Source organism: Canis aureus, chromosome 14, assembly GCF_053574225.1.
Source record: "Canis aureus isolate CA01 chromosome 14, VMU_Caureus_v.1.0, whole genome shotgun sequence".
Classification (NCBI taxonomy): domain Eukaryota; kingdom Metazoa; phylum Chordata; class Mammalia; order Carnivora; family Canidae; genus Canis; species Canis aureus.
In genome coordinates this window covers 51972369-51999627 of record NC_135624.1, presented here as the reverse complement: position 1 = coordinate 51999627, position 27259 = coordinate 51972369, and the positions used below count along the sequence as shown (strand labels likewise).

At 48.6% G+C, this 27259-nt stretch overlaps 1 protein-coding gene across 25 annotated transcripts in view; it reads right to left on the bottom strand.

Annotated features, from left to right (window-relative positions):
• The window catches only part of CRACD (capping protein inhibiting regulator of actin dynamics), a 279581-nt gene that overhangs the window by 8295 nt on the left and 244027 nt on the right, over positions 1–27259 (bottom strand). For 19 of the 25 annotated variants that reach the window (XM_077848089.1, XM_077848084.1, XM_077848097.1 and 16 more), the window contains 5 exons: positions 21068–21203; positions 13722–13886; positions 11040–11108; positions 8604–8786; positions 5185–7981 (listed from right to left, as the gene is read on the bottom strand). In XM_077848089.1, the coding sequence (XP_077704215.1) occupies positions 5185–7981; positions 8604–8786; positions 11040–11108; positions 13722–13886; positions 21068–21187 (3334 nt within the window). In that variant the 5' untranslated portion in view covers positions 21188–21203. Of the gene's footprint in view, positions 1–5184; positions 7982–8603; positions 8787–11039; positions 11109–12487; positions 12608–13721; positions 13887–19134; positions 19176–21067; positions 21204–27259 lie in introns of those variants that run through there. The other 6 variants (XM_077848101.1, XM_077848104.1, XM_077848106.1 and 3 more) reach the window with 6 other exon arrangements.

The window sequence follows — 27259 nt, the reverse complement described above, 5'->3', positions numbered from 1 at the left end:
TGATTTGGGTCGAATGCTCTCCCCCGACAGGCAGGAGGCATGAGTGTCCGCAGCCACCCAGTGCCCTGCCCAAGGCCACCTGGCAGTTAGTGTACAGGCTGAAGCTGGAACCTAGGACTTCTGCCTTCCAGTCTGTGCTTTTCTTGCGGGTGATGGCCTCGCCTATGCAACGGGGGTAAACACGCTTCACAGGTGGTTGGTATCAGAGGTTGAGTAACTAGACTTTTAAACTGAGCAGCTACAGGTTTGACCTCACGTCAAACAAAAGCTACTTAACTTCCCTACAGTTTTCTAACCCACAAAGTAGAGACAATAATGGCATGTGACATGCCTCATCAGGCTGCCCCGAAGATGAAGAGATCCTGGGTCAGGACATTTAGAACAGTGCTTGGCAAAAGTGGCTCTACAAAGTGACTTGTTCTTTACCATTTAGGTCTATGAAAATCACCCCCTTGTTTTCCCCTCAAGGAAAAATTATGTCCTTTTGGAGAGAGAATTATTCTGGCACTGAATCCTTTACTATGCCAAAGGAAAAGGGCTCACTATAGTCCTGTTCTTTTTGAAATCCACTAGAAGTTTACCCTTTGATGATCCAGAACCTTACCAACCAGGGCTCTAAGTCAACTTGACTTTTTTTTAATATTTTATTTATTCATGATACACACACACACACACACACACAGAGAGAGAGAGAGAGAGAGAGAGAGAGAGAGAGAGGCAGAGACACAGGCAGAGGGAGAAGCAGGCTCCATGCAGGGAGCCCGACGTGGGACTCGATCCCAGGTCTCCAGGGTCACATCCTGGGGTGAAGGCGGCGCTAAACCGCTGAGCCACCTGGACTGCCCTCAACTTGACTTTACATTGAGGAGAAAGAACCAAAGTAAAATCAAATTAAGAATTCAAGCACCAAAAAGGGGCAGATTCTGATTTTCTATACTTTTAGATCTATGACACTGCACAAAGAGAATTCCTATTTAAGATTTTATTTACCTGAGAGAGAGAGCGCGCACGCACGGTGGAGGGAAAGGGAGAGAGAGAAGCAGACTCCACCCCTAAGCAGGGAGCCCAATGTGGGGCTCTATCCCGGGACCCTGAGATCATGACCTGAGCTGAAGGCAGACATCCAACTGAGCCACCCAGTTGCCCTGAGAATTCCTATTTGTAATGACTCTTGGTCATTACACGATCCCTAATCATCAAATAAAGATTCAGGTGGGATCTCTCACAGTAAAGAAAACCAGCATTTTTTCAGAAGTATTAAAAAAATCTGAAAGGTATTTTTAATTAATCTTTAACCAAAAAAAATCTAAAAAATACAGCTGACATTTGAAAACATGGGTTTGAACTGTGCAAGTCTATTTATGTGTGGATTTTTAAAAATAAACACAGTACAGTAACTGTAAATGTATTTTCTCTTACGGTTTTCTTAACATTTTTTCTCTAGCTTACTTTAAGAATACAGTATAATACATATAAATATGTAAAATATGAGTTAATCCACTGTTTACATTATCAGTAAGGCTATCAGTCAATTGTAGGCTAAGAGTTTAGTTTTTGGGGAGTCAAAGGTTATACAAGGATTTAAGACTGTGCAGGAAGTTGGCGCCCCTAACCCTCACAATGTTTAAGGGTCAACCGTATTCACCACATGCAAGCATTAAGCTTAACCGAGAAGCTTTAGATACATGGGAACTAAAGTTTTGTTTGTTTGTTTGTCTTTTACTCCAGGGCAATGTGACACCTGTGTGTAAAATACCTGAAAAATCAAATTGCCAAGATCCAAATGATTTCTATTTAAAGCTATTATGTGAAAGGAATCCTACACTAAACATTCCATCTGAAGGTCATTAAAACAGCTGGCCAGTTTCCAGACAATTTTGAACTGTGTTTTATCACAGAGTCAAAATACCTTTAAAGTATGATTGCCTGTTTTGTTTTTTTTTTTTAAATTTAAAAGGGTAAATCAGGGGATCCCTGGGTGGCTCAGCCGTTTGGCTCCTGCCTTTGGCCCAGGGCATGATCCTGGAGTCCCAGGATCGAGTCCTGCATCAGGCTCCGGCACGGAGCCTGTTTCTCCCTCTACCGGTGTCTCTGCCTCTCTCTCTCTATCATAAATAAATAAATCTTTAAAAAAAAATAAAAAAAGACAACGGTAAATCACTAGCCCAATTTTAGTTTCCTTAGAACGGTGGCTTGAATAGCATATTTTAGAGTTATGACCAGACTTTAAAAAGGCTGTAACACAATACATGTAAAGGCCTAACAAGTCTGGTTTGTACCTGGGGATCAACAAATAAAAAACCTTTTAGGATAGTAAAATGGGGATCCTGTCTGAACTTCAGCCCGGGTTACCCAAAGGCCTTCAACAAATAATGACTCGACTCTCACATCCTAAAATAAAGTTCTAGATCACCTACTTGGGACTGGCTCAGAGAGCTACCACAAGGTCACAGAAAAATCAGAGTTGAGGTGGAAGAAGCAGGGGTAAAACATTTATTTAAACCTATTCTCTCTCATTCTAAACTCAGTGGACAAGGGGAACCAGAGCCCATTCAGATTCTCTCCCCTTCAGGTTCTGGGGACAAGAGCTGGCCTTTCCAGGGCTTCAGCCACTGCTGCCGCAGGTAAGTACTTGGACAAAGGGCTGCCTTAAGGAGGTAGGAATTTCAGAATGAGATGACCTCTAGAGGACAAACGGGGATTACCACTGTTATTTTAATTCCCACTGTGGGTGGATTCAGAGTCAAAGCCCTCCCAGTGGCTCAGCCTATGGACTGGACCTCACCAGCCTCAGCCTTGGGGTTTGGAATCTCTTTCTAAAGCAGTGGTCCCTGGGTGGCTCAGAGGGTTAAGGGTCTGCCTTTGACTCAGGTTATTATCCTGGAGTCCAGGGGTCGAGCCCCCCCCATATGGGGCTCCCAGGTTAGCAGGGGATCCCTGCTCCTTACCCAGCTTGTGCTCACTCATGGTTTCTCTCTCAACAAAAATAGAGTCCTTAAAAAATAAATAAATAAAGCAGTGGTCCACCAAAAAAAGAGGGGAGTATGTGCAAGGCAATTCAGGGGCTAAAGGAAGAAAAAGTTAGAATTTCTGATATATCTGTAAATCTGAAAAGAAAAATTGAAATCAAGCTTTTCTAATATTTAATATTTAGATTGGCACTGACATCCTCACTCAGCCTAAATACCAGAAGGCCATACAGAACGAACGTGTATTTACAGACCCCCGGGGGAAGTTGGAAGCACCAAGCGCAGCGAGGCAGGAGGACTAGGCAGGAGGACACCAAGCGCTGTCCTCAGTGTGTGCTTGCGGCCTACGGAGAGGCTACTAAGAACACAAACAGAAGAACTAGCGGAGCTGACAAGCTCTTTGCCTGTCACTTTATGAAGGCGGCAGGTCGGAGGAGGACTTGGCCAAGGAAAAGAAAAGGTAGCACCGTGATTTGCAACATAGACTTATGTCCACCCCTGTTTCAGGGACCTTTGCCCTAAATGTATATGGTGCTGTGGGGGCTTTAGCTAATGACGGCACCACCGGTACACACTTCACAAATGAAACTGGAGACCCAGGCTTAACATTTTTCTGCTGATGGGGGTGTTCGGTCAGACGCATTGGTCAGCCTGGCCTCGAATGAGGTGGGAAAATGCCAGCGGTCTCTGGCAACACCAACAGGGCCTATGGACCTCGCTCTCACGCTTCTTTTCTAACAAAGACCAATTCAATCAGCAGAGCCTGACAGCCCAGAATCTAGATACTTGGAGAGAAGACAGTAACGGTTTTTGGTAGAAAATTTTAATAATCAAAGGGACTTCTCTAAGAGTAAGAAGCACAACAGAGTTATTTCTTTGGAGAGAAGCTAAGGAGAGGGATGGAGTCCCCCAGACTGAAGGACTTTGACGAGACCATAAAATCTAATGACAAACGCTAATGTTAAGACTAAAAATTGGGCTCCAGTTCAAGATGGCAACATAGAAGGTTCCTGAACTCCTCTCCTCCCATGGACACACCCAATATACAGCTACACAGCAACAAATCCCTTTAAAATAAATCCAAAAGCTAGCCCAGCAATTCCTACACACTGGGTGAAAGAGGAAAACCCCATGTGGAAGGGGCTGAGGAGGCTGAGGCACAAGCTCACCATAAACCCACCCTCCTGTGCAGCAACCCACAACTGGGAGGCAGGGAACTCACAAGTCCTGGCTCCTCCTTGAGGAACAAAGGGTTTGGACTCCACATCCGGTGCCCCAACTTTTAAGGCTTCTACCTGACAGGCCCACAAAACGCCCAGCTCTGAGAGCCAATGGGGCTGGCGAGCATGAGCCCCACAAGGTGACAGGGAACTAAGGGGCGGCTCTTACCGGGTCTGCGGGACTCCCCTCGGCTACCCCAGCACAGACCCGAGCACGGACGTAAAAACAAAAATGCAAACAAAAGGTTGAAAGTGGGCTCATCAGCAGGACCGACGGAAATGAGGGAGAAAGGGTCTGGAAACTGCTGGTCGACACGCGGTCCGTCTGAGGCGTGGTTAAAAAGGACGGCGGACCTTCCTTCTGCGAGGCAAGTAACCAAGCCGGCGCTGCTGGGGAAGCAGCTCCGGCCTCCGCAGGAAGCTTCGTAAACGGTTAACCCAGAGAGGCCTGCGGGCTTCCTAAAACACCTCGGGAAGAATTTCTCTGAGGAATGCAACTTCCTGGACTAGGACCCAACTTTACCTCCGACTCTACAAAACAGGAAAGAAAAAGCAATAGATGAAGATTCTCAAGGGCCCCGAAGCCAACGCAGGTGACCACAGCCCTGACCGCGGCCCGGCTGGAGACGCCGGAGGGGCAGCGGCAGCGAGGCCCGCGCCAGCTCCTCGGTAGGAGGCCTCGCGCCGCAAGCTGCCGGCACCGGGAGGCACGTGCGGAGCATTTTGCACAAAACCCAGCCGAAGCCAATCATCCACCTGGAAGCTCCTCAGGCCGATGCACCCTGGTGCCACTACGGCCCCGAGACGAGCCCAGCCTCCCGTGCGTCCCTGCTCGGGCCCGGGACTGCGGGCAAGCGCGTGCACGGGGGCCGCATTCCACGTTCCCGGTCACCCGGCAGCGCGGCGGTCCGTGCGGCACCTGAACTTGCCACCCGGGGCGCAGCGGGCGCAGCGGGCGCGCCGGGCAGGCGAGGCGGTCCGTGCCCCCCACGTACCTTTCCTCGCGGCCTCGGGGGTCTGGGGAGGCTTCTCGGGCCGCGCGGGCTTCCTCTCGGGGTCCGCCGCTTCCTCGTCGGCCCGCCGGGGCGCCTTCCTCCTCTCGGCGGGCGGCGGCGACGGCGGCCAGGGGGCGCTGCTCTCCCGAGCCTCCCTGCCCGGCTCGGCGGCCTCGGGCTCCGGCCTCCCCGGCCGGCGCGCCAGCAGCTCCACCAGGTAGGGCCGGCTGAGCTTGGCGAGCGGGGAGGACGGGGGCGTCTGGCCGGCCGGCTTGGGCGCCAGGGCGGGCTTGGGCGCCGCGGGCCCCCTGCTGGCCGGCCGGTCGGCAGGGTCCTTCCAGGCTGCGGGCGGCGCCGGGCCGGGCGTGGGGGCCGCGCCCGCCGTCTCCTCTCCCGGCGCGCTGCCCGCCGGCGGCCCGCCCTCCGCACTGTCCCCGGTGCTGCTGTGCCTTTTCTTCTTCTTCTGTTCGGTCTGTTGGTCGCAGTGGAAGCGCAAGGAGTAGTTGGTCCTTCGCAATTTTATTCCAAAGGGCGAGGCCTTCTCCTCCTGGCCAGGCGCCGCGGGGTCCGGCCTGCCCCCGGCCCCGGTGGGCTCCCCGTCCGGCGCGGCGCCGGCCTCCGCGGGGGCCCCCGCTTTCTGCGGCGGGTACGGAGGGCTCGGAACCAGGAAGGACGGGAGGTCTTTGGCAAATTTGCATCCCTCCGTGGCGTCGGGCTCGGGCCCGTCTGCGCCCCGGGGGCGCTCGCCAGTAGCCGGGGGCTGCGGCCCCGACGCGTCCCCGGGCCACGGCGAGGGCCGCCTCCTACCGCCCTCGGCCTCCGCGTTCCGTCGGGAGGTCTCGGCGCCGCCGTCGGAGAATTTCTGCCAAGCGGGCTTAATGGAGAACTTGGCGTTCAGCGGCGGCGTCTTCCGGAGGCTCCCGCGGGAATCCCACCGGGCCCGGGGCGGCGGCTCCTCCGCCGGCCAGCACGGGCCCCCGTCGCCGCGCCGCTCAGTCTCGGCGCCCCTCAGGATTCGGGACCGGATGGACGCCCACTCGGCCAGCGCGGCCCCTGCGGCCGCGGACTCCGGGGCGCGGGCCTTCCCGCTGCCCGCCCGCGGCTCGGCGGCTCGGGGCGGCTGCTCCGGGCCGGGGCCATCCGCGCGCCTCTTCTCTTCCGACAAGCCCAGGAGAGACTTGCACGCCGTGTCCTTGATCTGGCTCAGGTTGACGGCCGGGCCGCACAGCTGCGCTCCGGTGACCAGGATGGCCGTGTGGGGGACGCTGAGGGAGGAGGGCAGGGCGGGGGGCGCTGGGCTGGGCCTGGGGGTCCCGGGCTCGTGGGCAGCAGGGGCGGGCCCCGCCTCTTTCACGGGCGTCACCGGGCTCAAATTGACTTTGGGGAAGAGAATCTGTTTCCCTCCCGACGACACCTGGAAGGTGTAGGGCCTGGGCATGGTCTGCCGCTCATCCACCTCCTGCCAGCGCAGTTCCTCCACCTTCCGGTCGGTCTCCGGCGCGGCAGCTTCCTTCTTCCCCCCGGGGGCCGGCGTCTCTTCCACGGGCGCCTCCGGCTTCTGCGGAGGCTGCGGGCCGCTTTCGGGTCTCATGTCCTGCCGTGCCCGACGGCCGTGCCCCGGAAGACCCCCGCGCTGCGCCTGCTGCTCCCCGGACGGCTCGGCCTCCCGGCTCTGCTTCTCGCAAACCCTTGATTCCTCAGAGTTTTCTCTTTGCTTCTCGAGCTTCAGGTGCTCGCGTTTCCCGGGCTTCTCTGCAGAGTCCACGTGCAGCGCGCTCCTCGAGCCCCTCAGCTCCTCCGGCTGCGGCCGCTTCTCCTCGTGCCCTCGGGCGGCCTCCGCTTCCGGCCGCCGGGGCACCTCCACCTCCTCCCGCTTTCCCAGCTCCGCCCTTCTCTCTGCCGCCGCCACCGCCTCCGTGGCCGCCGCCTCCTCCTCCTCCCGCCGCTGCTCCTCCCTTTCCCTCTGCTCCTCCTCCAGCCGCCGCTGCTCCTCTTCCAAAAGCAGCTGCTCCTCCCTTTGCCGCTGTTCCTCGTCCCGCCTCCGTTGCTCCTCTTCCAGCCTCTGCTGCTCCTCACGCCGCCGCTGCTCCTCCTCCTCCCTTCGCCGCTGCTCCTCTTCCAGCCTCTGCTGCTCCTCCCTCTGCCAATGCTCCTCTTCCAGCCTACGCTGCTCCTCCCTTTGCCGCTGCTCCTCTTCCAGCCTCTGCTGCTCCTCCCTTTGCCGCTGCTCCTCCTCCTGCTGCTGCTTCTCGGCTTCCTGCCTCCGCTGCTCCTCCAGCTCCTCCTGCCTCCTGAGCTCCTTCAACTCTCTTTGCTCTTCTAACTGCCGCTGCCTCTCAGCCTCCTGCCCTCTCCACACCGCCTGTTCTTGGGCCTCCAGGTGCCTTCCTTCCTCTTGCTCTCTCCACTCTTGGCCTTGGCCACCTTGCTCTTTGAGTCTCTGCTTCTCCTCTTTGCCCTGCCCCTCTTCTGCCTCCAGCTGTAGTTCTGTCTCCTCTCCCTCCCCGTCCTCTCCTTCCTCCTCCAAGAGCTCTTGTCTTCTATTCTCTTCCCAAAGCCTCCTCTCCAGGGCCTGGAGTCTCTGCTCTTCCAGACGTCTCCTCTCTGCTGCCTCGGCCTTTTGCCGTTTGCACTTGGCCTCAAGTTCTAGCCAGTATTCTTCTTGGCATCTCTTTTCTTCTTCGGACTCCAGCAGCTCTGGTTCCTCTTCGTGCCAAATTGGCTTGTCTTCTCCAGAGTGTCCGTTCTGGTCGAGGGACAGCTGACGTGGAAGGCCACCTTGTTCATTTGGTCGATCCTAACGTTGGTAAGGAAAAAAGAATTAGCCTTTGCCTTTGGCACAGGCAACCACTTCCCACCCTATCACAATGTCGGTGGCCCTCTTCATCTCAAAAGAAGGGGCCGCTGTTCCTAAGTATAGAGCTAGGTAAACCCAGGCCAGCACACCAGGAGTAATTGCAAGGGTGGAGGAAAACACATCACCTTCGTGTTTACTCAGTAGCCCCTTTATTGGTCATTCTCACATTCCTTTTGCTCAGTACAAATGAATCGTAGGAAAACCAATAGCCCAGCATTAGAACGATGAGGAAATAAAGTCCACCCTTGTCACACTGAAGAACCTTTGGCTAAGCCATAGCAGGAGAGCTGGGTCACCTTTCTGTGGCAAACCAAGTACAAAGTGTTCAAGAGGCCCTCAAAGGGCAGCCTCTCATTCTGAGGTCCACCAGCCCCCAGGCAGACAGCATGTTAGAAGGGGCGATGGAAAGGAAATGGGCCTGCTGGCCCTTGTTCACTGTAACACACCAGGTCCCTGATGGGAGAGACCTAGGTCCTTCTACTGGCCCCTCCCAGCACCACCTCCTTTGGCAAAAAAGCAAGCAAGGGCATCTGCCCGGTCAGCCTGGAAGGGCTCTACATACCCTGGCAAGTCGCCTGTGCTTCTTTGACACCCTCTGGTTTTTTGGCTTAACGGACAATTTGTGCTTGGCAGCACTGTTGTCCAGGCGAGCGATGGCCAGGGGGATGGCATCTAGGTTGACACTTTCGATGGTTCCAGCAGAAGAGAAGTGCCTTTTTGGCCGAGACGGTTTAACTGGAGCCACCTGTATGGAGATTAAACCACACAGCCCAGATCAGAACAATGTGTGAGGAATCCCAGAGAGGCAGCACTTGCTAGAGACTGCACCTTGCCTGGCCCGGCCCAGGGACCACTTCAAGCAAACAGGGCTCACTGGGACAGCGAGGTGAGCACTGCTTTGGGAATTTTTATTTTTATTTTTTATTTTTATTTTTTGCTTTGGGAATTAAAAGAAGACTCTGACTTTTTATTTGGCCAATGACATTTGCATTAACTCATAAAGGTTATATAACCTTTCAGGGACTAATTTTCCTGCTCTGAATAATACGTGGGGAAGGTTAGATTAGATGGGGTGGTTGACAAAACTTAGCCAGGGGGCCCAATCCTGCCCACAGCCTATTTTGGTAAATAAACTTTTGCCAGCACACAGCCATACCCATGGTCCGTTGTCTTCTGTTGCTTTTGTGCTACAAAGGAAGAGGCAGGAGAGTAGCCTGGTTGGACTTTATGGCCACAAAGCCTAAAATAAGACATAGTTTGCTGAGCCCTGGATTAGCTCATCTCTATGTTGAGGACTCTGTCATCTAAGACACGGCATCAGACACCTGCAAACGTCCCTCAGCTTCTACCTTAGCCCTTTGAGTCAGGGAACGTGTCTTTTTCATCTTTTCATTCTCCTTTATGCCCAAGTAGCAAATCTCATTTGGCAAGTGCTCAATAAATATTTTTTGGAGGAATGAAGGAACAACAACAAAGTATATCTATCATCTATACCTAGGCCATGAAATTGCTACCCACAAAAATGTTCTAGCACAAAACTGCTACCCACAAAAATGTTCTAGCACAATCACTCCAAAGCCACAGAGCCCTGAGTCGAGTGCCCCAAGCAACTGAAAGGGGGAGGCCCCCAGGTGGAAAAAGGGCGGGCAGAAACGTGCCGCACAGGGGCAAGGGCAGTCCCTCACAGGATGAACTGCAGCACCGTAATGCAGATGCGCAGCCTCAACAAACTGTACATATTTAGAGAGGTCAGAGAGACCTCAGCCTGCACCCAGAGGGCACCCCTGTAACTACTGAGCATTCCCGGGCAGGCAGCCAGGTGAGGGCTCCCAGCTCCACCCGCCTGCGTGCGGCAGGGGGCACTCACGGCCCTGGCTGCGCTGCCCGCAGCTCCCTGGCGCGGGGGCAGCCCTGGCGAGGCCAGGGTTCATGTGCTGGCACTCGTGCTATACATGCAGACCCAGTGGGGCTTAGCTGACAGCTTTGCTTTTTAAAATTACCTTCCATATTTATGCACAAGATAAAGGACCAAGCCAGGTCCAAGGCCAAATGGATGCTCAGTAAATAAACTTACAATAAGCAGCACAGAAGTAAGGCAAAATAATCCCAGCCTTTGGGCTCCTAGCTTTTATTTATTTATTGTTATCTTTATAAAAGGTATCATATTCTGAACTCCTGTTGAAAAGAGATGAATCAAACATTTATTTCCATCCCCTATTAGATGCATGAATAAAAGACGTTAGAGCCCAATGTGATAGACTAGGGGCACAGAGAAGGATCTGAAGCTGAGATTTAAATGCAAAGCTTCGTTTCTGGTTTATTCCAGCTGGGCTGCTTCACTCTCTGGATGGTGGCACTGTCTTGAGCCATCCGCCCTTCAAAAGATTCTGGGACCTACTCTGCTCACTGTACCAGACCCTGGGGGTATGCCTGGACCCCTGTGCAAGTGGAGACTGCTCATGGCAGTTGACTGGCCTCTACAGGAGAGGGGCACACAGGCCCCCCAGAGTTTCCTGGACACCTGCAGGCCCAGGCCCCAGTTTCAACAGAACATAGAATAGTTAAAAAGCAAAAATACACACAAGTAGAGACATGCCAAGGTCTTTTTTCTTTTCTTTTTTTAAATCTCTAAATAGAAGGAGACTCTTTTCCTTACAGACCTGTGTACCTCCAGGTGTTCTGCAGTCTTTTTCAATGGCTGAACAGTGTCCTGAAGTACCCGGCACATTTAGGAAAATGACCAGCGTCTCTGTGCTCAAATATGCACGTGTTGGGAGGGGGCTGTTTTTCAGGGCAGGGGTCAGTCCCAGCAGGTGCACTGCTTTGGAAACAGATGCTCTAACCTCTACCACTGGTTCCGTTCTGAAGGGATTTAAGGTAAGGGGTGAAGGCAGCATTTATGATTGGAAAAATGAGACAGCAGATTGAATAAAGGGGGGGGGGGCGGAAATGGAAGTTGAAATAAAGAAACTAAATACATAAGTTCAAATCCTATTACCTTCTCTTCCATCTCACTTCTGGTGCCAGGCAGATTCAGAGGACTCCGAGAACTTGGCGTATCACTGGGCTGGAACAGGAAAGAGAGCACTCGAGTCAAACGCCGGAACAGTGGGTTCTGGGCAGACAACCAGACACCGCCGCGGGTGGAAAAGGCTGCAGCTGGCTTCAGGGAGTCGGCAGGAGGCATGGTGGGGACCTTGCTAATGTCCAGACAAGGACTCCTGAGGCACAGAGTGTACACTTTCTTTTCCTGGTTCGGCACACTTCCATCCAGGCAGTCTCTAAGCTCAGTCTTTGATGTGTTTCCCCACCTCTCAGAGACGCCAGGTGCCACCCCCTAGCCACCCCACCTGGGAAGCAGGAGGGTGTCGCACTCGGCCTGCAACCTCCGAGGTTTGGCTGTGCTCGCTGCCTTCCACCCCCTTTGCCTGCTGGACCTCCCCACTCTATGCCAGACCTCTTCTCTGTGAGAAGAAAAGGACCTAGCGATGCTGTGTGCAAACGACTGGGCTGAGAAGGTGGATGACCAGAGGAGAAAAAGACCTCAGGATAGGAGGAAGAAGAGAAAGGCTGAAGATCCCAGCCCAGCTGCTCACCTGCCCCAGGAATGCCCACACCCCACACCACATCACCTGCACCTTTCTGATGGCCCACCATACCTTCTACTGTGCATGGCCAAGATCTGCAAACAGCTGTTATCGTCCCTCCCAGAGCAATAGTGTCAGCTTGTCCTATCTCAGCCTGTTTTCTGCACCACACTTAGAAGCATCTTTAGAAAACACAAATCAGGGATGCCTGGGTGGCTCAGTTGGTTGGGCATCGACTCTTGGTTTCAGCTCAAGTCAATGATCTCACGGTGGTGGGACTGAGCCCAGAGTCAGGCTCGGCATTGAGCTGAGTGTGGAGACTGCTTGGGATTCTCTCTCTCTTCTCCCTCTGTCCCTCCCCCATTGCTCATGCTCTCTTTCCCCCAAAAAAAATTAAGAAAAAAAAAAAAAAAGAAAATACAAGTTAGATTATGTCAGCATCCTGCTTAATATACTCAGAGGCTTCTATTATTCTCAGAATAGAATTCACCCTTTTCCTGTGGTCTATACAATCTGGCCTCTATGTCTCGCTATATCCTCCCTTTGCCCCCTCCAGGGTCGGGCCAGCCACACCGACCTGATTTCTTTTGGGACACCGTCAGCCGTCAGCCCCATCTTTGGGCCTCTGTACTTGCTCTTCCCTCCACCTGGAACACAGCCCCCACCTCCAGGTCACTCTGGCTGCTGACCTTATCTAAAGAACAACCCCTGGCCCACCTTGTTACTCACTTTTCCATCGCTCTGTTTTACTTTCTGTGCATTTTTCTTGATCCAGAGTTATTATATATATTACATTTATTATATAAATAAGTTATTGTATTTATCTCTGTTGACTTGCCATGTGACTAATCTGACTCACCTCTGTAATACCCGCAGCTGGGGTAGCGCCTCCTTCTCCCTCAGGCCACAGTCCCTGGCACTTATGAGCTCCTCAGTAACAGTGAGGACATTGCTCAGTCCTTGGGAAATCTCTGCATTAAGGCTGGTGGCTGTTGCTGCCGCCTAGCACTGCAGAGGCTGGACCTAGTGGAGGGATGGGCCCCATCCTACTTTACCCACCACACCGCCCACCACCCACATGTCTGGGAACCAGGAGTCTTAGGGCCGGACAGAGGTGGGCAACAGTGGGGAACGGCCTGCTCTTTCCTTCCTCACTTTGCTTTGCAAATCACTTCTCTTTGTTACTGCCCTTATGACCTATTAGCTGGCCATAAGCATGACTTCTTGGGGCACATCCATTTTAATAACATCCAGCGTAATTTCAGGTGCCTTGGCAGGCAGAGTACCGAAGATGCTTTCTGTTGAGACTGGAAGATTCTGTGCCTCACCTAGAGAGCTCCCTGCTCCAGCTGCTGGCGAGGCCTTCCCTCCTTCCCCACTAGATGCCTGAGGATATCCCTTCTGCTGCTGGAAGGACTCTCATTCTGGGATATGCTCACGGGGTTTCTTTCCAAGTATCAAGACTGAATTCAGATAGGACAATGCTGGACGAATGTGACTTTCTTCCCTCATTAAGTAGACTTCAAGCTGGCCTGTTTGATCATTCTGTCTCCCTAAGCACCTACTTCTTTCTTTTCTCATTTCCCTTTAAATGACTCCACTTTGACAAGTAATTACTCCGTGCTACTAAGTAAGCACTAACTAAGTCCTGGGGAGACAGAGATGTGTAAGATCCAGTTTGTGCTCAAGGAAGTCAACATTTAGAGACAGAGGGAGAACAATTACGCAGATGTGGAGAGTACGGATGTGTAAGAAGCACGGAGTTGGTGCAATGAAGGTACAGAGGAGATAGCACGGCTGGGGGGTAAGGCTGGGTAAGGCTTCCCAGGAGAGGTGGGCCACCCTGAGTCTTGAGGAAGTGGCAGATGCTGTGAGGAGTGAATGCCAAGGGCATGTCTCCACTTCCCCAGGCCCAGCCGCCTCTCCCAGTGGCGACTGACCAGGAAGTGCCCTCCGGCCCAGGGCCACTCATCAGAGAAGCTTCTCTCACATATTCCCTGCACTGCAGCCCCAAAAGCTATTGGATGCCCCTGTCCACTACCCGACATCCTCCCCTCCCTTAGCAATCAAGTCATTTCCTGGAGGAGCCTTACTTTGTTCTCGGTGTCTGAGAGAATGATATCCTCCTGAGTCACAATTTCCATGGGACTGGTCAGGAACAGATCCTCTTCTAAGCTAGCCTCACCACTGTCTGCCTTCTTCATGGGAATGGCATTGGGTGGTGGCTGCCCAAACTTGATGTTTTTGCTCAACTGTCGCTGGAGACAGACAAAAGAAAGATGTTCTGAAGCAGTGAAGCAGTTCATAACAAGTGCAACCAGATGCCCCAGCATATCTAGTAGGCACTGAGGCATGTTCTGTGCACCTTTCTAGACTAAATACCATGCCAGTAAGCCACGATGCAGTCCTGTAATAAGTGAATTTGTTGTCCTGTTTCCTTTCTTTTCCTTTCCCACCTTCAAGCCATGAGCTTTTTCATCCAGCCACCTCTTTCATGGAAATGCCAACATTATCCAGGGGGTAGAGAGTCCATATTTCTGAACCAAAAGTTGGGATACACGTTATGACAAAAATGTTCTGATTAACCTATACATTTATTCATAAAAAAGTCTTCAAAGTATAAACATTGTATAGAAAATAGTCACATGAAATGTAGGAACCACTGGAGGAAATGTTTTGGAGACATTCTCCTTGAATATGCGTTAGCCACCTTCCTCACCAGCCCCTAGCTTGAATACCATGTTCCAGTCCCAGTGGGCACCAAGGTGAGGGAAGCCCCAGGGCTGGCAAGTCTTTCCATGATCAATGCAGAAATCACGGAAGGCACAGGAATAATTTTGTCCTGCCACAGGGGCTTCTTTTTGCCTTGCTGCAGCTAGGCGCTGTGAACTGTGGGACAGAAGGGACCACGGGGAAGGGACAGAGAGTAGGCAGAAGGGAAGGGCCACGAAGGGATTTGTTATAGGCGGCAGGTAGCGAGAAGGGTGTGTGTGGGGGGATGGAAACAGGGTAGAAATTAGGAAGAGAAGTAGTGTTTAGAATTCGAGAAAAGCCAGATTAGAAAAGAAATATATTCTCTGAAGAAGAAAATATATATATAAATATTAAAGAAAGGGCAAAATATTTAATGGGCTGTGGCAGAGAAAATGAACAACATTCAGAAAGAAAAAAGGCTATGCCGTGGCCACCTGCAAGACCACTGAATTAAATCTGTAGAAGCTCCTGCTTTCATCGGCAGCAGGGTTTCTCAACCTCAGCACTACTGACACTTTAGGCCAGATAATTTTTTGTCGTGGGGAGCTGTCCTGAGCATTGTAAAATGTTTACAGCACCCTCGCCTCTAGGCACTAGATGCCAGTAGCAATTCCTTCCCCATCGAGACAACCAAAAATGTCTCTGTAAGTTGCCCAATATCCACTGTGGGGATAAAACTGCTTGTGGCTAAGAGCTACTGCTCTAGATCTAGGTACTTGAGCTGCATAGTCTTTTTATGCCCATAGAGCTGCAAAGAGCCTTAGCAATCACATAGTCCAACACCCTCATTTTATTAAAAATGTCAGAGGTTAGTGGTGAGAGGTGACTGGCTCAAGCTTATGGAAAGAATGAGTGGCCACAAAGGGATTTGAATCCAGGTCTCCTAAAACCATCTCAGTGTTATTTGCATTGCATTCCACAAGTTCTCACAAATTTGACATTGTGCTTCTTTCTTCTTTTAGGGGCAGAAATAAAGAGATGATGTGGCAATTTTAATACCTTGCCGAAGTTCCCTGGCAGGGGAATCCTTTGAGGGAAATGCCCCTTCTGAACTCAAGGGTACTAAATCCACCCACCTGTGCCCAGCTCCCTCTCAGCCTTGCATGGCAGATGGTGAGACTGCAGAGACATGGAAGAGATGAGCCCAAGACTCCCCTCCCCGCACCCCAGGGCACCCCCCAGCATGCCAAGTCAGGAGCACAGAAAGACAGAGGACTTGTATTTGATCTGCTATTCAGCCTGAGCCTGGCTCCCCTGGTGCCACAGGGGAGGAACACACATCCAAAGCCCCGAGTTCAGCCAGTGAAGTACAGCCTGAGCAGCCTGAAAGGGCTTCTGGGAAGAGAAGGCTGCAAAAGGGTGTCTTCTCAAAACGAGTTTAGCAGGAAGCGGCAGTTAGTATCTACGCTATGCAGATCAATAAGCAGGCACGGTTAGAGCAGCCGATGGAGATAGACAAGAGGACATGGTGTAACAAAGTCACAAGCCCAGCTCACTCTGCTGACCTGTGGGAGAGGAACAGGGACCTGGGCAGAAGAGGTGGCATGGTTGGTTCCTGTGTCCTAGTGAAAGCCCTAGCAGGTCCCTCGGAGACTCCCAGCCCAGCCTTTGGTTTACCAGTTATCCCTGCTCTGGGAGTGCTGGCCAAGAGCTAGAGAGTGTTCTAAATCCCTGTAGACGGAGACTCCGTTGTCAGCGGCTACCCTCTCTCAGTGCTCCTGAACCACTAAGATGAGGGTATTTCTTCTAGTTATCACAGAATATTCTTTAACGAGCTTCCAAGGAGAACCTGGCCTAACACTCTAATGCCATTCGGTTAGGACTTTTTGCCACCATCACACACAAAAAAAGAATGAATATGCTAATATTTTTCTTCTTTAGGGCACTTTTTAGAATACTGATGTTGCTCCCCCCCTGATGCTTAAGAGACAAACAAGCATATGACACGATGTAATCGCAGTCTAAGTGGAAATAAGCTCCAAGGTGGGATGGGTGTCGTGGTGAGCAGTGGAAGAGCTACGAGACAATGGCAGGAGGAAATGGAGGGAATAAGAACAGGAGAAATAAGGCACACGGGATGGAGCAGGGAAGTGGAGAGGGTGGCGCTGAGAACTGAAGCAGAGAATGAAATCAAAGAGGCGGGATGAGAGAAGGGTGCAGGGGCAGAGGCTGAGCAGGGAGGAGGGTGCAGGGGTGTGGCCATGGGCCTGGCGGCAGGTGTGACACCTGAGGGTGGAGAGAAAGGGAGGGAAGAAGAGGTGGCGGGAGGGAATGAGAACGTGTGCATATCAAAGGGATGATTTATGTCACAGAGATGTTCATCCTGGCAAAAGAAACACAATGCTGTTGCCTTTGAGAATAACAATGTGCGTTTCTGTAAAGCCGCTGATTTAAAATCCCTCTAGAAAAAATAAATTCAGGCTAGTGGCTGTGAGCTGAGGGGAATGGAGGAGGGGAGGACCCTGGTCATCACAGAAACGCTGGCTGCTTTCGGGGATCGGGCTGCAGCCTCTCTGTCCAGACAAAGGACTGTCTTCCTAGACACACCTGCAGCTGTCAGGGATGAGACTGCAGAAGTACACCAGGGTTAGGACTTAGGGTTCAAGGCTATGGTGACTGATCCTCAGGTTGTCAAGGCCGAGGCTCCTGCACCTGCATGTTTTCCCTCACCTGTGGTTCCTGCTCCAAATGCTTCCTTCAGCTGACTCAAAAGAGACAGGGCTGTCAAGACACTGTGTGATTTACTGACAATTAAAAGGTGACTCCTGAAACCCATTTGGCAATCTCAGGTGTCATGTTACTTAAATAGAGGGATCAGTGTGACTTTCTTTTGTGACTTTCATTCTGCCTGCATTCAGGCATTGTCATGATACAAGGAATCACTGAAAACCAGATGGTTCAGAGGGAGCTTACCCTCGTCAACTAGGACCACTCCCTCCCTTCCACCTACTACCCGGGGGCTCTTCGGATACACTGCACTTACAGCCAGAGAGGAGGGGAGAACGCTGTGCCTACGCTGACCGTCAGTGCTGCCTGTGGCTGTGAATGGGGTTACTGTTGGGACTGGAATGTGAGCTAAAAGGGACTATATTTTATTCATTCAAATTGGGCCATTTTGTTGTAATATGGAATGCCAGAGAATGATGTTATAGGAATGCACATCCATATTTATGAGTCTTTTTTCCTATGGTGTGGGAATTCCAAGCACATCATCATTCTGCATGCTCTCACGCTGCCAGTATTTAGGTTCCCCCAGATTTTTCACAGACCATGTCTGTGAGAACAAAGCAGAGGAAAAATAAAGTTGCTGTCTTCTGAGTCAACTACAGATATGCCCACAGTTAAAATGAATTTTTAAAGAGAGACGGAAGAAAAAGCATGTAGATTTAAAGACATCTGCTCTATGCAGAAGTGGCTAAGAGCGGGTATTTCTTCTCTGTGTCCTTGACAGCTGCAGGAGGTGTCAAAAATCCTCAAATATATGAGACTTTGGCATTTTTAAGTGAGATCCAGCTCAGCAGGAGCCAGGGGCTACTGAAAATGGAGGCTTTCCCTCCCGAGCTGAATAATCCATGGACTAACAGAGTTAGCTCTTCCTGACAAGGGTGTGGCATAATTCTAAGTATCACCTGCAGGCTTGGACCGTGATGTTCCCGCCTGAGTGTCATCATCAGTTGTTACACAACTGGGTCTGACCTGAAATAAGTAGGCACCTCCCTGACCCCTCACCTGGGCAGCTGTAAGGAACCTCAAGGTCACTGAGGTCCAAGTGCACAGAAGCGTGAAGCTCACCAAACTGCTCTGTGCTATGGCAAGTGAGGAGTGATTCCATATAGATGGCAGACTTTAAGAACTGGAGGTGGGCCAGGTCATCCATCATATTCATCCCCTTATTTTTCAGATGGGGACACTGAGGGTCAGGGAGGTATAAAGACTGCACTGGAAGCCACACGGCCAGGTGGTGGTGGGGGAACTGGCACAGATTTTTTATTTCACCCACTGGCCGTGAACAACTGATGGTTGTGTGTAGGGTCTTTGAAAGGGGCGCCACTGTTGGCTTTGTCCCTATAACTATCCTGTATATTAAAGTTTGTTCTCCCTACAAACATGTATTTTTTTAATACTCAGGGGGAAAAAAGAGAGTAATTTTTCTTGTAAAGGTTCAATCATCTGCCACAGAAATTTCGCCCAGTGATAGACTGACTTGATTTGGAAAAGTGTAGGCTTATTATTCATGCTGAATTTAGCCATCCTGCACTCAGAGAGGTTCCAGACCGCTGCAGTGCAAGGTATGGCTGGCGGGCTGGGCTGACCACGTGTGGACACTAGAGGGCAACCTTTCCCAACACAGTCAGTGCACTCACTGTTCTGGGGTTTTCCAAGGGCTGAGAAGTTTCTCAGACCAGAGGAAAATGGCCTCCCCCCACCCCATGGCATTATGATACAAATCTCATTTCAAAAAAATGTCTTAATAATAGTGGCTAATCAGCCTGCCAGGATGTCTACCGTCAAATAGGTGTCCATTACTCCTCTCTGTTTTTAATAAACACACATACATAGACAAACACAATTTTGGACATAAAAAACATACATGCCTCTGACATAACTAAACACCCTCATTCCATGCTGGAGTCTACGAGGGGGTGGTCTTTTATGCTGCTTACTAAGCATCAATACCAGCATAACGTTGTCATGAAAAATGCAAAGCATTCATGCAAGTTAATAAAGTTAACTACTATTTCTATGACTTACCAGGAACATACTGCTTAGTCGACTGAAAAATAAAGCACAGTCTTTTGGGGGTGATACAGTTATATCTTAATGTCACTCCAAAAATCACATTTTCTATGATAACAGTCCCCGTTTCCCTCCTCAAAGAGTAAAGTCTCTTTATTTTTTTAAAAAATATAATGATGGAGCTGTAAGGAAGACTGTGAGTACACAGACAGAAGCAACATTAGGCAGACCTTGTATGAGTAGATATTGTCCAAAAGAGAGCACTCAGATTAGTTATTTACTCATATTTTTCTTGTTATTAATAGAATTGTTGCTTCAGGGAAGTTGGCTTACATCTTAATTGTGAGATCAGATTCTTTAAACTTGCGCCTTGCAGTGTTATTAGGAATAACTGACACATATTTTTACCGAGTTGCAACAGTGCAGAATTACATATTTTTTACAACTCCAAACCCACTTCCCAGAAAGGCAGTGGCATGCAGTGTGATGTTAGCACAGACATCATTTAAGACAACACACTATTATCTAATCTTTAAAAAACTCCTCGAAAGCCCTCATAAAATCCAGCTGTTTCATGGACTGAACTCTGGACGTCACTTCTCTTGGAAAGGGCGTATTATGAGCCAGGGCCTCAGAACTTAAGAAAAATGGTCCAGAAATCAAAAGACTTCAAGAAGGAAAGGTAAGGTGGGGAGGGGCCCAAGGTTTTCTGCGGCGATCACCACCCCTTCCTCTTCTCCAACCTATGAGAAGTGACAGCTTGCTTTTTCTTAGCAAGTTCTTAGCAAGAACTAAGAGCAGAGCCTGGGTAGGACATGCTGGAATCTGAAGGAAGGGCCGAGGTTAGCCCTGAAGGCAGGACGGTGGCCCTGGGTAGTGCTTGGCAGGAGGGCTGAAGATCCAGGCAAGTTCGGTCTGTTTCCAAGGTGTTTGCTATTTCCCCGCCTGCCATATGCTATATTCAGCTGAGTGTGTGCGGACATGTAACCAAACACAGGTCACAAAATGCATAGCTAATGCTCAGTAGAAACAAGAACATTTCAAGAAAATAGAAAATTTCCTTTGAGTATAATGCTTCATTGTATTGGCAGCTACTCAAGCCAGCTGTTCCTCCCCCCCTCATTCATTCATTTATACATTCGTTATTGTAGACTTAGAGACAGATGGAAACCAGCAAACCAGAGTCCCCCGTTCATAATTTGGATGGCCTCCAAGCCTTCCCATCTCGGAGAAGTGCTTGCTGAGGCACTTCTCTCGGGTGAGTGAATTCTACTAGGCTAGCAGGCAAACCTATGTGGTCGGATCCCAGGTGTACTTGCTCCTTTTGCTTTCCCTAGATTTCCCATTATCTCAGTCACATTTAGTGAATCATTATTTTATTATATTTTCATTATTAAGGAGTTACCACCTGAGTCGATTTTATGGAGGACAACTGCCCGATTCTGCAGCAGGAGGGAGGTTTGGGAGCTTCCTGGCATTCCTCCAAGACAGGGTGGCTCAGGGGGAGCCAGATTTAAGAACACAGCAAATAATAGAGCATCCCTCTGTTCACCGTCCAAGTACGGATATGCGGCATGGCCTCTGCCAATAGTCAACCCCGTGCTCAGGGATTATGGGCAACATTTCATGGTTACTTTTCCAACTCTCCCCTACCCCCCAAATCCAGCAGCTTCTCTTGGGTACCTGCCCTCGTGATACGCAGTTAAAAATGAGGGAACAGGTTGACAGAAAAGGAGTGGGGCTGTTATATAGGCAGGTACGATGGTGACAAGGTTGACAGCAGGCTTCCAGAGAACAGAGGCAGAGTTGAGAAAGCAAACATCCTGACCAGAAGCTACCCATGGATCTCCGGATCCCTTACTCAAGGTCACTCTAGGGATTTCCCCACTTCCCGCCACAGCTGGGCCCCCTCCTACGGCTCTGACTTTCCAATCTCCAGCTGTCTTACCTGAAGAGTTTTGACTTTGCCCAGGATGTTGTCCTGTGACATTGCTTGAACTGTCTGCTCACTTTCTGCTCCCCCATCAGGGATAAAAATACTGTCATGGGAAAATGCCCGGGTTCCCATAGAATAGTTGAAGGACCTGGAATGCAAATCATGGGCTTCATTTTATTAGGATGATAATGTTTCTTTTGGCAATTCAGTTTCCTGTTCCTCCTGATTTAGGGGACTCCCCCCACAACCCCAGTCTCGTTCAGAAAGCACTTCCGGCACTGTGTCCTTTTTTGCTGGGGGTCAGCCAAATAGCTGGGCAGAAGAAAGGGTCTCCCAGAATAAAGCAGCATGTCACCAGCACGATGTTTTAGAGCGGCTCAATGAGAGAACTCAGAGACAGCTACTGATCTGCAGAGGACCCGGTACACGGTGCCCGGCAGGAATTCTCACTGGAGAAGCCCAGGTCCTGATGTGCTGCCACTGTTGGTTTTTGCCCAGGAGGCCCTGTCAACCAGAGCTTTTTATGTAACATGCATATCTAGAAGTTAGAGGCCAGATTCTTTCAGATTACAATCAAATTGTTAGAAAGATACGTACATCTCAAACAAAGACTTGACAAAGATGAGAACTGCTGACAGGGCCTACAGGTATAGCGTCTCGGGCTGGACTCCTAAGAGACACGTGGGTTAGGGCAACTCTGATGAGCCTCGTGTGCAGTGAGCAGCTCATAAGGGGTAGGTACCCAACAACAAGCACTTTCCAGTTGAAGGGTTTACGTCCAGGAGTCTGGACTCCCGCCTGACGGGGTGAACTGCAGGAGGGAAGAGGAAGCAGCGGAAACCAACCACTGCTTACTGCGTGGGGGACACTAACCGCTCTCTGGGAAGGAATCCATGCCAAGCCTCTCATGGGGCTGGGCAGCATCACACTCTGTAAGGCAAGGCAGGCGCATTTCCATGATCCAGGCACAGGGCCGACTCCCGGGGGTGAGAAAGCACTTCTCCCTCTCCCTTCCTTAAAAAGGGGTCCCACCTTGAGGTTTTACCAGTGACCATGTGCCAGCACTGGGGGAAAGGCGCTCCAGCTGGTGGTTCTAAACTGAGTTACAGACAAGCAGCGGGCGGGGTCCTAACCCAATCTAGATGGAGTGAGGAAGACTGAGTACCAAGGCCCATCTTCTCACTTGCCAAATTACAGGCAGCACGGTAAAAAAGCACATGCGGTTTAGAAACAAGACTTGGATACGAGCCTCCTGGCTGGAAGATCTTTGTCAATAATAGTAATAGCCACACCAACCCTCACCTCAGTGAAACACTGTGCCAAGAGGTTTTACTTTCATTATTTCGGCCCCAACCCTTGTTGCAGATGAAACTCAGGGGTAAATAACTCTATCTAAAGTCATCCAAAAAGTAGTAGTAAAATGAGAAAATGAATTCAGAGCTGCTGAGTACAATTTCTCACCAGACAGCTGAAGGGTTTTAAAGCAGTGGCATGTCTTAGAGTCTTCTCTTGTGAGTGAAATAGGGTGTAGCTGGGCCAGCAGGAGGGGAAATGCCACGTGGGCTGGAATATGGGAGGATTCGAGATACTAACTGACTGGAAGAACTGGTAAGCTTTCAGCTACATAACACCAGATACTATACAGCAACTCATTTTATGAAATATGAGGCATTGTTTAGGATATGAATATGAAAAGAATTAAATACATCATTATCTCCCTGTCTGCAGAGACTCTGTGACCTATGTTACAAAATGAACATCCAGGTTTACCCAAAAGAGGCTATAAAATAAATTTTCCATTTAAAGTTATGGAATAAAAAAAATAAAGTTATAGAATCAGATCTTTTAATATTCTGTCTAAACTTCTCTCTCAGACCCCTGGCTATGATTCAGATGCGAGAATTGCTAACTGACTGCATTTCTACACAGTGTTTTTACAAGTGGCTTATACACATACACATGCTTTCAAATACTCTTACAAACACATATATATACAAACCTAGTTTGAAGCTTAGTAAATGTTTACTTAATAAATGTTTACTATGGTTGTGTGGCCACATTACCCTGATGCTAGGCCAAGTCCCATTCCAGTTTCTAAGTCAACTTTGACTGAATCATGAACTTTATCTCCCTGGTCCCATTCTTTTTCCAGGTAGGTTGTGTTGCGTCAAATGTTGCTTGCTTAAACCACTATTTAATGTCTACCCATTCCCCACTTCCAGATGATTATACTGAAAAACAGAAAATGAACAGTAACAATAGCAATTGTAATAATTACGATAATAGTGGCAGTCACAATGGTAATATTAATACTGGCTAAATTTTATCAGACACTTGCTGTGTCTCTTGCATATGTGTTAACCTCTTCAGTAAAATGTCATATTTCAACTTTATGTGGTACGCACTATTATGAAGCCTATTTACAGAAGAGGTGATTAAGACTTGAAAACACTGGGTGACTTGCAATAAACTAAGTGACTGTATATATGTGGATCTGTTTCTGGCCTCGTCCCCATTGGTCTACTTGTCTATTTTTTACAGCAATAATCCCACACTGTCTTAATTACTACAGCTTTTTAACGAGTCTCGGTAAATAGTAGTTTAACCTCTCCATCTCTGATTTTTTTTGGGTCAAAATGGCTATTCTTATCTTAGCATTTCTGCATAAATTTACATACATACACACTTCAACACACTCCTAGAATTGCTTTTGTGATGATATTAGATCTACGGATAAGTTTTGGGATAACTAACATCTTCACAATATTTGATCTTATAATCCATGAATATCAGCCCTTCATTTGTTTAGATTCCACTTACTTTCTCTCAGTATTTTGTAGTTTTGTGTGTAGAGGTCTTATACATATTTTGATAGATTTATTCCCATATATTGATGTTTCTGAGAAGACTAAATGGTATAGCTTCAAATTTTTATTTTCTAATTGTTTATTGGTGGAATATTAAATTACAATTGTTCTTTACATATTGTTCTTAAAACTAGACTTAGCTAAATTTATTAATTATAATAATTTGATTCTTTTGGATTTTCTATTTACACAATCAGGTTGCCTGTGACAAAAAGCAGTTTTCTTTACTTTAAATCCTTCTTTCCTTCTTTCTTCCCTCCCTCCCCCCCACCCTTTTTCTCTTTTCTTTTTTGTCACATAGCATTATCTAGGAACTTCATACAAAGTTGAAGAGAATTGTGATGGTGGACTTTGTTATGTTCTCAAACTAAGCAAAAATGCATTCAATATTTTACCATTAAGTTATGCTGTAACCTATAGTTTTTTTTTTCCTATAGAGTTTTTTTTTCCTATAGAGTTTTTATTTTATTTTATTTTATTTTTAAGATTTTATTTATTTATTCATGATAGTCACACACAGAGAGAGAGAGAGAGAGGGGCAGAGACACAGGCAGAGAGAGAAGCAGGCTCCATGCACCGGGAGCCCGACGTGGGATTCGATCCTGGGTCACCAGGATCGCGCCCTGGGCCAAAGGCAGGCGCCAAACTGCTGTGCCACCCAGGGATCCCTCCTATAGAGTTTTTAAAGGCTATATCACTGCTTCTGAAAAGACAGGCAATCTATCATCTTTTTTTTATAGTTGATATGAAGATTCTTCTCTCTGCATTGGTTTACAGCAGTTTTACACAAGCTAGTGTGAATTTCCTCTAATTTATCTAGTTGGAGATACATCATACTTCCTAAACCTGTTGCTTGGTGGCTTTCACCAGTTCTGGAAAATTCTCAGCCATTATTCCATCAAATATCACTTCTACCCCTTTTTTCATTTATTCCTCCTCTGATTCTCTGGTGTTAGAATGCCTCCCCATGAACCAGATGTCCTTATGCTGTTTTCCATATCTGTCAATTCTTTTTACTCAATATGAGTTAGTATGGATTTTTCTGCTGACCTAACCTTCAGCTCCTTAATTCTCTCTTTAGCTGAATCTAATCTGCTGTTAAAACTATCTATTGAGCGTTTACTTTCAGTAGTGTTTTTCATATCTATAATTTCCATTTGATTCTTTTTAGTAGATTCCAGTTCTCTGGTAAAATTCTTTATCTTGCCAACTATTTTACTGACTGTATTAATCACAATTATTTAAATATCTGAAACTCCCAGTATTTTTATCATCTTTGGGTCTACTTCCATTATTTTTTCTCATAGTCTGTTTCTCAACTGCCTGTTAATTTTTTGATTGAATTCTTTTTTTAAGATTTTATTTATTTATTCATGAGAGACACACACACACACACAGAGAGAGAGAGAGAGAGAGAGGCAGAGACACAGGCAGAGGGAGAAGCAGGCTCCCTGGGAAGCCTGATGTGGGACTCGATCCCGGATACTGGGATCACACCCTGAGCCTAAGGCAGATGCTCAACTGCTGAGCCACCCAGGCGTCCCGATTGAATTCTATATATCAAGAATGGAACACTGTAGAGCTGGGTTCTCTCCTTCCAGAGAGGATCCACCCAATCTGCTAGTCATGTGGAGGAGCAGAGCACCTTAATCCAATCAAGGACTGACCTGATCATGGCTAATTAACAATCTTTGTAAGGCTCAGACTACCTCTGCTCTGTCTCCACTTCTAGGGTATAGACCTCCTGTTGTCATCTCAACTGACAGCCTAGGCTACTTCCTAAGGTCCCCCTCCTTGGTAGGCTTCAAACCCCAATTTTCATCTTTTCAACATCACAGACCATCTACAACTCTGACCTGCCTTCCAGTCTCCATCCCTGTGCAGCTTTATCAACAAATTCATCAAAAGGAAAACTATTGCCTAGATTTAGACTCATTCTTCGGAGTTTCTCTTCTCTTGGGGATTTTAATTCCCTCCAGTCCTGGCTATTTCAGCAGCTGCAAACTCCAGTTTTTGTATTCCTAGGCTCCAGGAGATTGCCTACAACTCTGCTGTCTTCTCTTCCTCTTGGCAGCAATGCTCAGGCTTCTTGGTCTCCTGTCCTCCACGAAGGGTCAATTAATGCCCACAGGGGAGAAGCTATATGCAGAAAGTTGGGCTCAACTCAGTGGACTTCTATTCTCTCCAGTATCTCACTGTTCAATTCTGGTGCACTAGCAGCAATCTGATGCCTTCAAACAGAAGTCTTTGTTTTAATATTCTATCTGCATTTCTAGTTGTTCTTGGTGGGAGCACTGATTTGCTACAAGCTACTTCATCACAGCCATAAGTAGAAGTGATTAAATAACTTTTTGATATTTATGAAGTTTCTACCTTTGTCAGAATCTACTCATTTTTAAGGCCATTACTCTTAAGAGAATTACTTTTCAAAGTGACTAAAAACATTTCTACCTTTTTCTTCTTAGATCTAGTTTTTATCCTATTTTAAAGCTCTGAGAAGCAACAGTGGAGGTGAATGGTAATTGGTTTATTAGTTACATGAACGAACACTCTCTTCTAAATATTTCACTTTACATAATGCAAATTAACATTAAATTCTTGGCAATTTGTATAATTTTAAATCTTTGATAATCATAGTTAACAGTTCTGATTTCAAACAACTCTACAAGGTAAATTATTTCCTTTTCTTTGAAGCGGAAGCTAAGACAAAGACTAGGTAAAAATACTGCCCAGAGTTCCAGAATTTGAAGAAGGGCTGGAATTGAAACTGAAAAGGCCATGTGTAGAGATCTCAGCTTGAAACTATGTTCTTACGAACAAAGAGCTTGGTGGAATCATTGTGGTTACCAGCTGGGAACTAGGAATTACATGACTGGGAGGTGGAGGGGGAATTTAGCACAAATTGTACCTTAGCGAGTTCATCTGGACTTCTTTATTCTTGACATTTAAAGATCTTTCACAATTGATTGTGAAGCAGGCCAATTCTCCCCTTTCCTTTTATTATGAGTGAACCTAGAGGCAGGGGCCGCAACTTTCCCTCAGGCTTTACGTTCTTAAATGGAAAAAAAAAGGGGTCACCCTGTGTGGGAACCTTCTCTTCCCATGCCAAGAACACAGAGCAGCCTCTTGATCAAGAGAAGAGATGTATAAAGCCCTTTAAAACCCCCTCGATTTTCTTTTTAAAGATTTTATTTATTTATTCATGAGAGTCACAGAGCGAGAGAGAGGCAGAGACACAGGCAGAGGGAGAAGTAGGCTCCGTGTAGGGAGCCCGATCCGGGACTCCATCCCAGGTCTCCAGAATCACACCCTGGGCTGAGGGCGGTGCTAAACCACT